The 11874-nt window shown below is 40.3% G+C and overlaps 1 protein-coding gene across 1 annotated transcript in view; it reads right to left on the bottom strand.

The window, feature by feature from the left end:
* Positions 1 to 11397, bottom strand: part of LOC140932424 (uncharacterized) — an 11861-nt gene extending 464 nt beyond the window's left edge. Inside the window, exons 1-8 of the mRNA XM_073382038.1 lie at positions 11280 to 11397; positions 9944 to 10259; positions 9135 to 9379; positions 8748 to 8850; positions 5125 to 5195; positions 2587 to 2697; positions 800 to 1067; positions 201 to 451 (exon numbers count right to left, since the gene is read on the bottom strand). Coding sequence (XP_073238139.1) covers positions 201 to 451; positions 800 to 1067; positions 2587 to 2697; positions 5125 to 5195; positions 8748 to 8850; positions 9135 to 9379; positions 9944 to 10259; positions 11280 to 11397 — 1483 coding nt within the window. The remainder of the gene's footprint in view (positions 1 to 200; positions 452 to 799; positions 1068 to 2586; positions 2698 to 5124; positions 5196 to 8747; positions 8851 to 9134; positions 9380 to 9943; positions 10260 to 11279) is intronic.
* Positions 11398 to 11874: the final 477 nt, after the last annotated feature.

Raw genomic sequence — 11874 nt, 5'->3', positions numbered from 1 at the left:
TAAACCCTGAAACAGACAACGAGTACGATAAAGTTCATTATTTTAAAGAGAAAGGAATGAGTTCTTTTGTCTCTTGTTAATAACGCAACCTTAACACGGTTACTAACCTTTTTTTAAAAAAAAATAGAAGGATTATAATAAAGAAAGTTCAACGCGTTCTTTTAATAAAGAAAAAAAGCAATTAAAATAAATTTACCTACCTGTAGACAGACCGTAAGTGTAGGTTACTGCATTTTTAGACACATCAATTTTAGATGCGTACAGTCGGTAGCTGTTGCCCGTATCCCCCCAAAGTGCCCACAGTCCCTGTTCATCAACTGCCAGGTCTACCGCACAGTAGCCTCCACACCACTGGTAGCCGTTCTTTCGCGGCGACAAACCACTTAAGGATATCTGGGCATCAACTCTCTCAGTATGGAGATTGTACTTGACGATGTAGGATGAACTTTCTCTGTCAGTCAATTGACAAGACAAGAATGTTTTGCGCACAGTGTATTTTTCCTTTATTTTTAATTATCAATCATACACGACTCTTCCTCAATGTAGTGATAAGTAGTTCACAGGATTGCTTATGGTGGTGTACACTTGTATTGCGTACGTTTCTTATGATTACTCTTAATCCAGAATTTTTGGGTTGAAAATTCGTTTTTCTATTTCTTTCCACAACAACTAAATAAGGTAGCTTTCTTAACGTAAAAGTTTACACTCGTTAGCCGTGATAAGAGACATGAGAAACTGTATTTCTTAACTTATTCTTCTGAATTTTGGTCTGTAAGGAATTATGATGTATCACTCTTACCTGTTGTAGTAGAGGTATGGTCCATACACTACTGCATCTGTTCCATCATAGTTATAAGGCAGTTTGTAGGTCTTTCGGGTTATTCCTGCTTTGAACGTGTCCATGTTTTGAAATTCCTCAAGCACATTTGTTGAACCATAGGACTTCATGACGAATATGGTCTCGGCACCCATGATACCGAGCGGGTCTTTCATCCAGGCGCCCTGAGTATAATAACGAGCATTGTGCGTCACAGGCTTTCCAACCAATTTGATGTTGGTACAGCTATCTGCAATTAAAGAAAATTTCAGTTTAAACTTACTGTTGTGGTGACAGCAACACTGAGGCATAGAATCGTCAGCCACCATAAGAAAGATGTCCGTTAGTCATTTTTTGTTGGTATAAGCACACGTTAGCTCACTCATTGCTTGCGGTGTAGTTTTTCGCTTCTTTCGTTTTTTTCTCGTTATTCTTGCATTATTATTTTTCTCACCTTTTCTTTTTCGTTTTTGCACTTACACGTTCAGCCTTATCTATTCTTATCCTATTTACTGATTATTTTCTACGTTGTAAAGAAATTGTATGTGCTTAGTTAAATTGTCTTGCCGATGTCAGTTTTTTATTTATTAATTAGATAGCATATTTTTAAAGGTGATCCTATTCATAATTGGCTTCCTTGGGTTCCCTCGCCTCATCGTTTTCTTAATTTTATATATATATTTAACTATTGTATCAGTGGCAAAATGATAATAAAATAATAAATCAATTCTTTATAGTACGAGATCACACAATTGATTGCACGTGCAAAGGGATAAAAAATATTTAAAAAGTTAAGTACTCTTTTAAAACGCAAAGTGGTACTTCTGTGAATTTAAATCAAAGCTCTTCCTAACTCTCACTCGCCTAAGTACACGTATACTTCATCCTGTTTAGTAACAATGTCTTGAGTGATATTATGACTGTTTTTAGGTGATTCTGGGCATCGCGGCATCGCCTCATATAAGATGTTGTAAAGAGTCACTCACAACGTTTGTTATGTTCTCGAAATATCAAGGCTGTATGCACAGTAAGAACGGGCCTCCATTTGAAACTCTCAACTACACTTTCCCGGGGGGAGGGTACTCCCCATATGAAAGGGGTGGGGATGCTCGTCGTCTCGCTTAGGGTATAAATTTCGGATTTCGGTCTCTCTTAGGGTGTTCTGGGCAAAACGTTATCATATTTAGCCGTGAAGGTCTTGTTTAGGGTTGCACGCGAAAAAGTATAAAAATATATATATTGACTGTGTTTTAACATGGTCTCTTTTAGGGGTCAAAAAAAGCTCGGGCTCCGCGCAGATCGGTCTTCTTTAGGGGTTTAATTCAAAATTTCCGACGAGCATCCCCACCCCTTTCATATGCGGAGTCCCCCCCCCCCCCCCCCCCCGAGTACACTTCCCCTTAAGTCTTCAAACAACCTACTTTTGAAATTTTAGTGTTTTATGTACAGTGAAGTGATAGTGATCTTAGCGGTCCACCTTTTTATTAAAATGGTTTTATAATAAAACCGATTTTAAACGCCCGTTCGGCGTGTCTGATGAACAGAAGGACACTAAGATGTAGTCATTGAACACCTCCGGCTTTACTGACAAAGTTAACATCAACTGTTTGATCTCGCTCCCATTTGCAGTTCCATGACTTGGTAATTGGGACCGTCACAATTCGCGCATGATGTGTCTCATAGAATTCTTTTTCCGTGGTTGATAACCAGTACTAACGCTAGTGGTGATGAAAAACCTTGTTTGGATGACGAAGGAAAGAAAAGCAAACCTTTCTGAAGAATATAAACACTCTCCTTGGCTTTGTCCAGATCATGCTGCTCATTGATGATCATCTTCAGCAAGTGAAAATGTGAAACGGATGAACGGATCATTAAGACAGCTGTCATTTAGAATTAACCATAGATGAGTATATTCCCAAATGCCCGCAACATAAAAAAAACAACTTATTATCAACATTTAAAAAAAATACTTCGAAAAAGTGAAACGGCCTGCATGGCTGTAGCGCGAGACACATGAAATGTTATTACCGTGCTGAAAAGTCAGTGAGGAGGCCTAGGTGGGGTAAATTCCGATAAGTGATAATAAGGCCTGGAAACTTAAGGGAATAAGGTAGATGCCGTTGAGAAGGCGACAAATAACAGTTGAGTTTAATTGAAACTGCAACGGCAAATATGACTTTGCCTCCAAAAAAACTATGCGCAAAACGTGACACAAACTTTCCCCCAACCCCCTCCCTACAACGTAAAGAGGCTCTTCACTGTAATAAATAAACTTTAACTACAGTATATGAAGAAGAAAGAAATAAGTGTTACAGCTCATAACACCACTAACAGTAGTACTCGAAGTGCTATGTAAATTTAATATTTAAAAATAATTTACGACTTACATGTTTCTTTGCCAGCTCAAGAGCAAGGTCTTTTATTGATAACTTCGTCGAATGAGGATGATGAGAAGATCGCTTGCTCCGTGGTTTTACCGAGGAACTTCCGAGACCGTTGTCCTGCAAATTCATTAGAGGTATTATCAGAAGAGAGATACAAGGAAGTAGAGAGGATATGTAAGAAACCATAGGAATATATAAGAGTGCAAGGACCATACAAGGGAGTAGAGGGTGTAGGTAGAAAAGAAAGGGGATAAATGGGAGGACAAAGACGATACAAGGGAGTAGAAGGGATATGTAGAAGGGCACGGGGATACATGGGAGAACAAAGACGATACAAGGGAGTAGAGGGGATATGTAGAAGGGCACGGGGATACATGGGAGAACAAAGACGATACAAGGGAGTAGAAGGGATATGTAGAAGGGCACGGGGATACATGGGAGAACAAAGACAATACAAGGGAGTAGAGGGGATATGTAGAAGGGCACGGGGATACATGGGAGAACAAAGACGATACAAGGGAGTAGAAGGGATATGTAGAAGGGCACGGGGATACATGGGAGAACAAAGACAATACAAGGGAGTAGAGGGGATATGTAGAAGGGCACGGGGATACATGGGAGAACAAAGACGATACAAGGGAGTAGAAGGGATATGTAGAAGGGCACGGGGATACATGGGAGAACAAAGACAATACAAGGGAGTAGAGGGGATATGTAGAAGGGCACGGGGATACATGGGAGAACAAAGACGATACAAGGGAGTAGAAGGGATATGTAGAAGGGCACGGGGATACATGGGAGAACAAAGACAATACAAGGGAGTAGAGGGGATATGTAGAAGGGCACGGGGATACATGGGAGAACAAAGACGATACAAGGGAGTAGAAGGGATATGTAGAAGGGCACGGGGATACATGGGAGAACAAAGACGATACAAGGGAGTAGAGGGGATATGTAGAAGGGCACGGGGATACATGGGAGAACAAAGACGATACAAGGAAGTAGAAGGGATATGTAGAAGGGCACGGGGATACATGGGAGAACAAAGACGATACAAGGGAGTAGAAGGGATATGTAGAAGGGCACGGGGATACATGGGAGAACAAAGACGATACAAGGGAGTAGAAGGGATATGTAGAAGGGCACGGGGATACATGGGAGAACAAAGACGATACAAGGGAGTAGAGGGAATATGTAGAAGGATACGGGGCTAATTCATATTGAGTAGAAGGAGAATATAAGTGAGAAGACTGCATGAAGATGGGAGTGGGAATACACGGGAGTAATTGGCAAGGTTCCTCGAAGGATGGTTAAGTTGGTTTAATTCAAGAATAAGACAAATTTTATAACTAGGCCTTTCGTCTACGAAAAAGTAATGGGAGCATAAAACATCAAGTATTGTTGTGCTATCACTCTGAGATCTAGTAAGGACAACACAACATGAACTTAAGTATTCTAAGTAAAAAGCAATCGCGGAGTAAAATTTTAATCCTGGATTTGCGCTCATCGGCCGTTTCAGAAACCGGGCCCCAGTAGGAAGAATAGTAGAACAAGGATATATACATGGGGAACATGGACTACATAGGGGATACAGGGAAGTTTTGGAGGGAAAACAAGGAGAAACCTGGTGCTAGGGAGGGACAGGAGGGTACAGGCGATATAGGGTATAAAAGGGGGACAATAAGACAATTGCATGATGGCATCATTTGTTAACAGTTAGCAGAGTTCTTAAGCTTTGTTGTTTTCATTGTAAAATTAGGGTTATTGATTCTTATAACAATCAGTGGGCTTGACAAATTTAAATAGAAAAACAAAAGCGAAATGAATTCTGGAAGTTGTAGTCAAATGATGTCATCGTGAAAATAGCCTATCAGGAAACTGACAAGGGGATAATAACCTCACATAACTCAGCAGTAAACTTACCAGTATAAGGACAAGCAAGAGGAAAAACAGTGAACACGATCGAAACATCTTCAGAGAAAATCACTCCGAATCTGCAAAGGAAAAATAATTAGTTTCGAAGGACAATGTGAAGTCTAAGACTTAAGGCTTATTTTCTTACCAATTTCTTCCAAAGCTTCTCTTCCCTATCAGGGTCTATCAGCAAATTTTCTTGATCCACCTCACTTGAGGCACACTTGCCAAGTGAATGATTTTCTTGGCTGAGTTAACCTTTTTATTGCCTTCAGTTGTTTGTTTTGTCCACCACCATTCATTGTTTAAAAATGCGAACTTTTTCTTGTTCTAGTTTAGACTGATTAATGCTATTTAGGCATTAACGAAACGCACTTATTCGCGCGAAACTTGAGATCGCAACGCGGTGAAGTCGGTGCTGGAGAGATGGACGCAACCTGCGTAGCTGGTGGTATTAGTGGGGGAGTTACTTTTTGGCGTGGGAGCCAGTCAAATTGGGATTTTCGCCGGTCACTTCGCCGCCGAATCAAGAATCCCGCCAGTTACGCAAGCTGGACGCGTCACGTTCTGATCAACTTGGCCATGAAGTTAAAACTCAACAATTAGACCGATTATTTACGCTGTCTGAGAGAATTTACAACTGATGATGCTGACTCAAAATTTTCGATCACGCGTGTCATACCAGTTTCGTAAAGTAAAGGAATTATACATAGGACATTTAGGCCATTGAAGAGAGCTGTTATTTTCTCATAATTTTTGAATACTAAAAAGTTGTTTTGAACACGCATATCGGCAAAAGGACTTCTTGATTTTGACATTTTGTATAAGTATAATTCGTCAGTAGCCAGTGGGGGAGATATTATTATTATTATTTTTGAAAGTAATTTATATTGTATTTATGTGTAGATCAGTTAGAAAATTGTTTTGTCTGTCCATGGCAGATTAGCATAAAAATAAGAGTTTATGCAAATAGTTTTCCACCAAAGTTCAAAGCGTCCCCAACGTATTTAATTATTTATCTTTGACCTTGTTTGCCCAATTTTTGTGTTCTGAGTGTGCTTAATTTTCCCCATAAGAAACTTTTGAATTTTACATTTTAAACAAACAAGTTCATCGATTAATAGTAAAAGCAGACTGTTGCCGAAATTTGTTTTGATTAGGTACTAAAGCCGTCATAGCAGAGGGCGTCTTTAAAGTCACCGTCCTCCGTTTTCAGTAATTTTCAATTGCTTATATTGCATGAATTACCACTGCGACGATCATATCTTCCTTAAAAGTGCCGTAATTTTTTTCGGGTTAATTTGCAATTGCTTGAATTACAATTACCATTGCGACGATCATATCCTCATTTTAAAAAAGAAAGTTTTAGCGGTACATATGTAGCCCCCAACGTCGATCTCGGCGATTCACTTTACCGTGCATTTACAGTAAAATAACGATATAGATAGAAGAATCTGTAGCTCAGTGTATTGTAGGCGTTTTCTTTGGGGTACGCATTATGACGTTCTGCTCGCATAACGCCATGTTGAATTATAAAAAATAGGCGGGAGTTGGCCACCACTTACTCCATCTTCTGTTTTCGCCCTAAACGATCTATTCCAAGGGATGCTGCTCTCCCCAGTTGCAATCTTTCTCAGCAACAAAATCAAATTCAAGATGGCAGCCACGGCATTACGAACATAGACAACATAAAGATAGCAAGCAGCTTTTCCCGCTCCCAAAAATACAGCTGCATTGCAAGCTATCTGAGAAATAAATCAGTCTCCCGAATAAAGGCCCGCTTCTTTTCGTTTGGCGATGTGGCGTGGATGTCAGCTTCAAGGTCCAGTATTTTTTTGAAGTTATCCGCTGACAATTTACTCGTTTTCAATGATCGCAGGCTAACGTTTACTTTTTCTTGAAAGTTGTTTACTTTGACAGCTGAAGCTGACAGAGTTTTGAGTCAACTTGTGATGTTTTTAACTGTCTTCTTCCACTGGATGTAAAAAACCTCTGTTTAACTTCGACGTACTTTCAGTACAACGGCAAACACTACAAACAGTTACATGGTACAGCTATGGGCTCTCCAGTTTCTGTTGTTGTAGCAGAAATTGTCATGCAAAACATCGAGGAACAAGCCCTAGCTACCTACAGGCGAACTGTACCTCTTTGGTTACGTTACGTTGACGACACATTCACCGCCGTACACAAACACGGAATCGACGATTTTCACGAACACCTTAACAGGCAGAACGTGGACATACAGTTTACCAAGGAGATCGAAGAAAATGGTAAGATACCTTTTCTAGACTGCTTAGTCGCTCACGACAACAACAAACTAAAAACGACTATTTACAGAAAACCGACACATACCGACCGATTACTAGACCACTCTTCGTACAACCCGACCTCTCACAAGGCTACTACTATCCGGACTCTGACGACGACGAGCGCAACTAGTTAGCGACTCACCTGACAGCCTACAAGACGAGACTGATTATCTTAACAACGTTTTTTGTAAGAACAATTACAACACCAACTCTGGACCTGTTACGACAGCGACTACACCGTACATCAGAGGCACCTCTGAAACTATTGCGCGTATATTACAACCTTACAATATACGTGTTGCGCACAAACCGATAACCACTTTACGGCGACTGCTTACTAATGTCAAGGACAAAGACAAACCGGAGGACAGACAGGGAGCAGTATACAAGATCAAATGCTGCGACTGCCAGGCTTCTTACATTGGTGAAACCGGCAGAAACCTAAGCACGCGACTGACCGAACACAAACGCGCGACGAGGAATGGTGACGTCAACAATCACATTGCTGAGCACCATTTAAAGACGAAACATCAAATTGACTGGGACTCTGCGACATATATAACGTATTCTACAGACTACTATCAACGTCTTACTTTAGAAAGCTGGTTTACTAACTTAGAACAAACGCCACTGAATTCGAACTGAATCGTAGCCAACAGTTACCAGCGCCGTACAAACGACTTATTGACGAGATCAAGCAAAACTAACTACGAGAGAACAACTGGAGAACTGACAATTTGACTAACAATAAACGACTGTTTAACTGTGACAATAGACGGATCGAAACGCACCAATCTCTGATTACGAGTTTTTATGGCCAATAACATCACGGCTTAACTGACAGACGACCAATAACATCGTTACATAATTGACCAATCAGATCAATAACCAGAGTATAATACCATCAACTGACGTGATACAACTCACTTTGACTCTGAAGATGACTACCGCACAGGTTGTCGAAACGTCAGTCACTGTCAACAACAACAGTCCTATTCAGGACTACGTTCACCCGGACGATCAAACTCAACCTCTTGAAATAACTCCTGGGTTCAAACCTTTCACAATAACAATAGAGTACTAAAGTGTGACGTCACAAAAATGAAATTTCTGAAATTATGGGATTTGTCAGGACATTCTGAAAGAACAATGTCCAAGAGGCCTACTTGCCAAAAATGAGCATTTCGGGGCAAATTGTCTCTGAGATCGTAGCCCAGTTATGCTTAGAAAACTCCATAAAAACCCTTCTAATTTTTTTTGGGACGACTCCCCCCCCAAAATTAGAAGGGTTTGTATGGAGTTTTCTGAGTATAACCGGCTAACAAAACGTAAGCAAAGTTGATGGTCGTGGACTTTGAGTTATAGTTGTCGATACAGTAAATCACTCCACAGGCCACAAAAGCATTTCCCATTGAGCTCATAACTTCTGCAAAATAACATTAAATGGAAACTCGGAGTGAGATAATTAAAATATATGCCCACTTATAGTCATTCAACTGAGTAACAAAGACTTGCGAAATTAAAAGATATTCAGTTTTAGAACAAAGGATGCGCATTTGAGTAAGGAAGGGATGATGTTGACCGTTTACTAACAGGTAGGTTATAGCAATGGTTTAGTTTATTAACGAATCTAACAAGTTCCAAAAGCCCCGGTAATACTTCATGGCATTTTGTCTTTAGCTCAAGGAGCTCTTAAGGCGTATGTAGTACCTGTATTTAAGTTCCAGGCGTGGGTTAAGTACCCTCTATTAACATCTATCATTTGCACTCTCAGTTTGTAGCTGTTACTACTGTAGCCCCATAAGGCCCATAACCCGTGTTCGTCAACCGCCAGATCAACTTGACTGTAGCCACCCCACTGGTAATAGGTCTTCCTCGCTGAACCAGGCAAGCCTATCTGTTTTTCCTCACGCTCAGTCCTCAGATTGTACTTGACAACGTTGTTCGTACCCACTCTGTCATAACAAAACCGACAAAAACACTATCTGTTATTATTGTACATTTAACTCACTATATTTTTGCTGATTGGCCGAAAGCGTACAGTGAATTTTCGAAATCAGCGCTTGGGACGTCATCTAGCTGCAGATTATACAATAATTATGTTCAGGACACTCAAGGTCATAAGTAATCATGTCATATATCACCGCGGTGCATGATTTCTAAGGGTAATCATGTCTAGTACGCGCGTCATGTGAAAGTACTATAGGTTTTTAACAGTGCATATGTCTCGATACAATCATCTTGGCAAGCTAGCCAATTAGAGACGAGGTCATGATGTTGATTTCCCTAACTAGTAGATGATTACTACTTTAGTAAACTGGTATCCATCACCGAATTTTTATAATGAGCGCCCGGAATTAAGTTTCAAAAAAATGATCCAGGCATGAAACGACACCTTTGATGTTTTGATATGCGACCTGTTTAAGTGATGATCACAGTAATAAGAAATAATCCTTTAAGCCCTTGTTTTTCCGTTGGACATACTCGATCAAATTAAACGAATATAAATAACGTGTTACCTGTTGTAGTAAAGGTAAGGTCCATACACCACTCCTCCTGTTCCGTCCCAGTTGTAGGGCAGTTTGTACTTTTTACGAGCGACGCCTGCTTTGAACATTTCCATGTTTTCAAACTCTTCAAGCACGTTGTTACTGTAGTAGTTCGCCATAACGAATATGGTCTCTGTACCCATGATTCCTAACGGATCTTTCATCCATGCTCCATACGTATAGTACCTATTGTTGTGAGTCACAGGCTTACCAATAGACTTGATGTAAGTGCAGCTATCTGCAAGAAATAGACACTGTGTGTCTGATGATAACTTCGTAACAGAATATTAAATAATAAAACGTCAGTTATCTTTACCAAGTGTTCTATATATTGGAGGTAATGTGACCGCGGTACGCGCGTCAAACTCCGGACGACTAACTTCCATTTCTGTCTAGTATTTTTCAATGTCAGGTCTTTGGTCACGATTTTAAATCACTTTGGTCTAACTTGGACTATGTTTGTTTGTCATTTTTATTAGCTTTTATTAGAGTGCCTTTAAACAAGATCGAAAACTCAAATGAGCTTCGGCCCGATTCAAAACAAAACATTTTTTTAGATACCTATGAAACTCTTAACTACACTTCCCCGGAAGTCATCAAACAACCTACTCTTGAAAGTTGTGTGTTATGTACAGTGAAGTGATCTTAGTGCCCACCTTGACAGACTTGTAAAAAATGGTTTTATAATAAAATTGAGTCTAAACGCAAGTTTGGCATGAGAACAGAAAAGAGGACACTAAGGTGGTCATTCAAGTTTTCGGCTTTGATGGCAAAGTTAACATCCTAGGCTTAGTAACTGGGACTAATAAGCCCCCCGGGGGCTTTTTTATTTCAAGCCCATTTTAGGGGGGTGAGGGGGGGGCTTAATAGAGACGGGGGACCTATTTGATAAGGAGGGGCTCAGTTAATTTAGAAACGACGATGGTATCGGTTCTCCATAAAGAACTAGACTACAAAGTGGAAAAGCTCAAGTACAAGAAGTTTTAGGTCATGTAGCCGAAGATTAGAATCAAATCCGACGGCTTCCAGTTGGTAAATAATAAAACCATCCCGGATCAGTCCACACGAAGTTTTACAGCCGTGATTGATTAATCCAGTCTATCATTTATTAGTAAAGAATAGTTAAGGGGGGAGGGGAGGGGGACTTATTAACTTTCTTCCCCTGAAAAGGGGAAGGGGGGTGGGGGGCTTAATAGAGGATTTACGGTATCTCATAGACTTCTTTGTGCATGGTTAATAACCAGTGTTAACGTGGTCTAGTGGTGAAAAACCCTTGTTTAGGGGCCGAAGAATACGAAAAGCAAACCTTTCTGAAGAATATAAACACTCTCCTTGGCTTTGTCCAGGTCATGCTGCTCATTAATGATCATCTTCAGCAGCTGAAAAGATGAAAAGGAGGAACAGATTCTAAAGACAGCTGTCATTTAGAATTAGCAATTAGCCCACAATAGAAACATACAACTTAACTATTACCAGTAGAAAACAGATTTCAAAAATAAAACGGCCTGCATGGCTAATTAGCTTGAGAGAAATCAGGAGGAGGAGGCCCAGGTAGAGTAAATTCTGGGCAAGCGCCCTGAAAACTAGCAAATAACGCAGATGCAGATGAGATGGCGACAAATAACACTTAAGTTGACCTGAAGTTGCAAGGGAAAAGATGGCTCTCCCCCCCCCCCCCCCCCCCCAAAAAAAAAAAAAAATTGACAAAACGTGAGCGGTCTCTTCGCAGTAATACGTAACTTTGACTTTGCGATCATGTCTAAAACAGAAATAAGTGTTACAGCTCTTAACGTACAGTGGCAAGTTATCTATTTAAAGTAGTACTAAAGATGCAATCTTATGTTTTTAGAATAATGCTACTTACATGTTTTTTGCCAGCTCAAGAGCAAGGTCTTTTATTG

Source organism: Porites lutea, chromosome 1 (assembly GCF_958299795.1).
Source record: "Porites lutea chromosome 1, jaPorLute2.1, whole genome shotgun sequence".
Taxonomy (NCBI): Eukaryota; Metazoa; Cnidaria; class Anthozoa; order Scleractinia; family Poritidae; genus Porites; species Porites lutea.
This window is presented reverse-complemented; position numbering and strand designations above follow the sequence as displayed.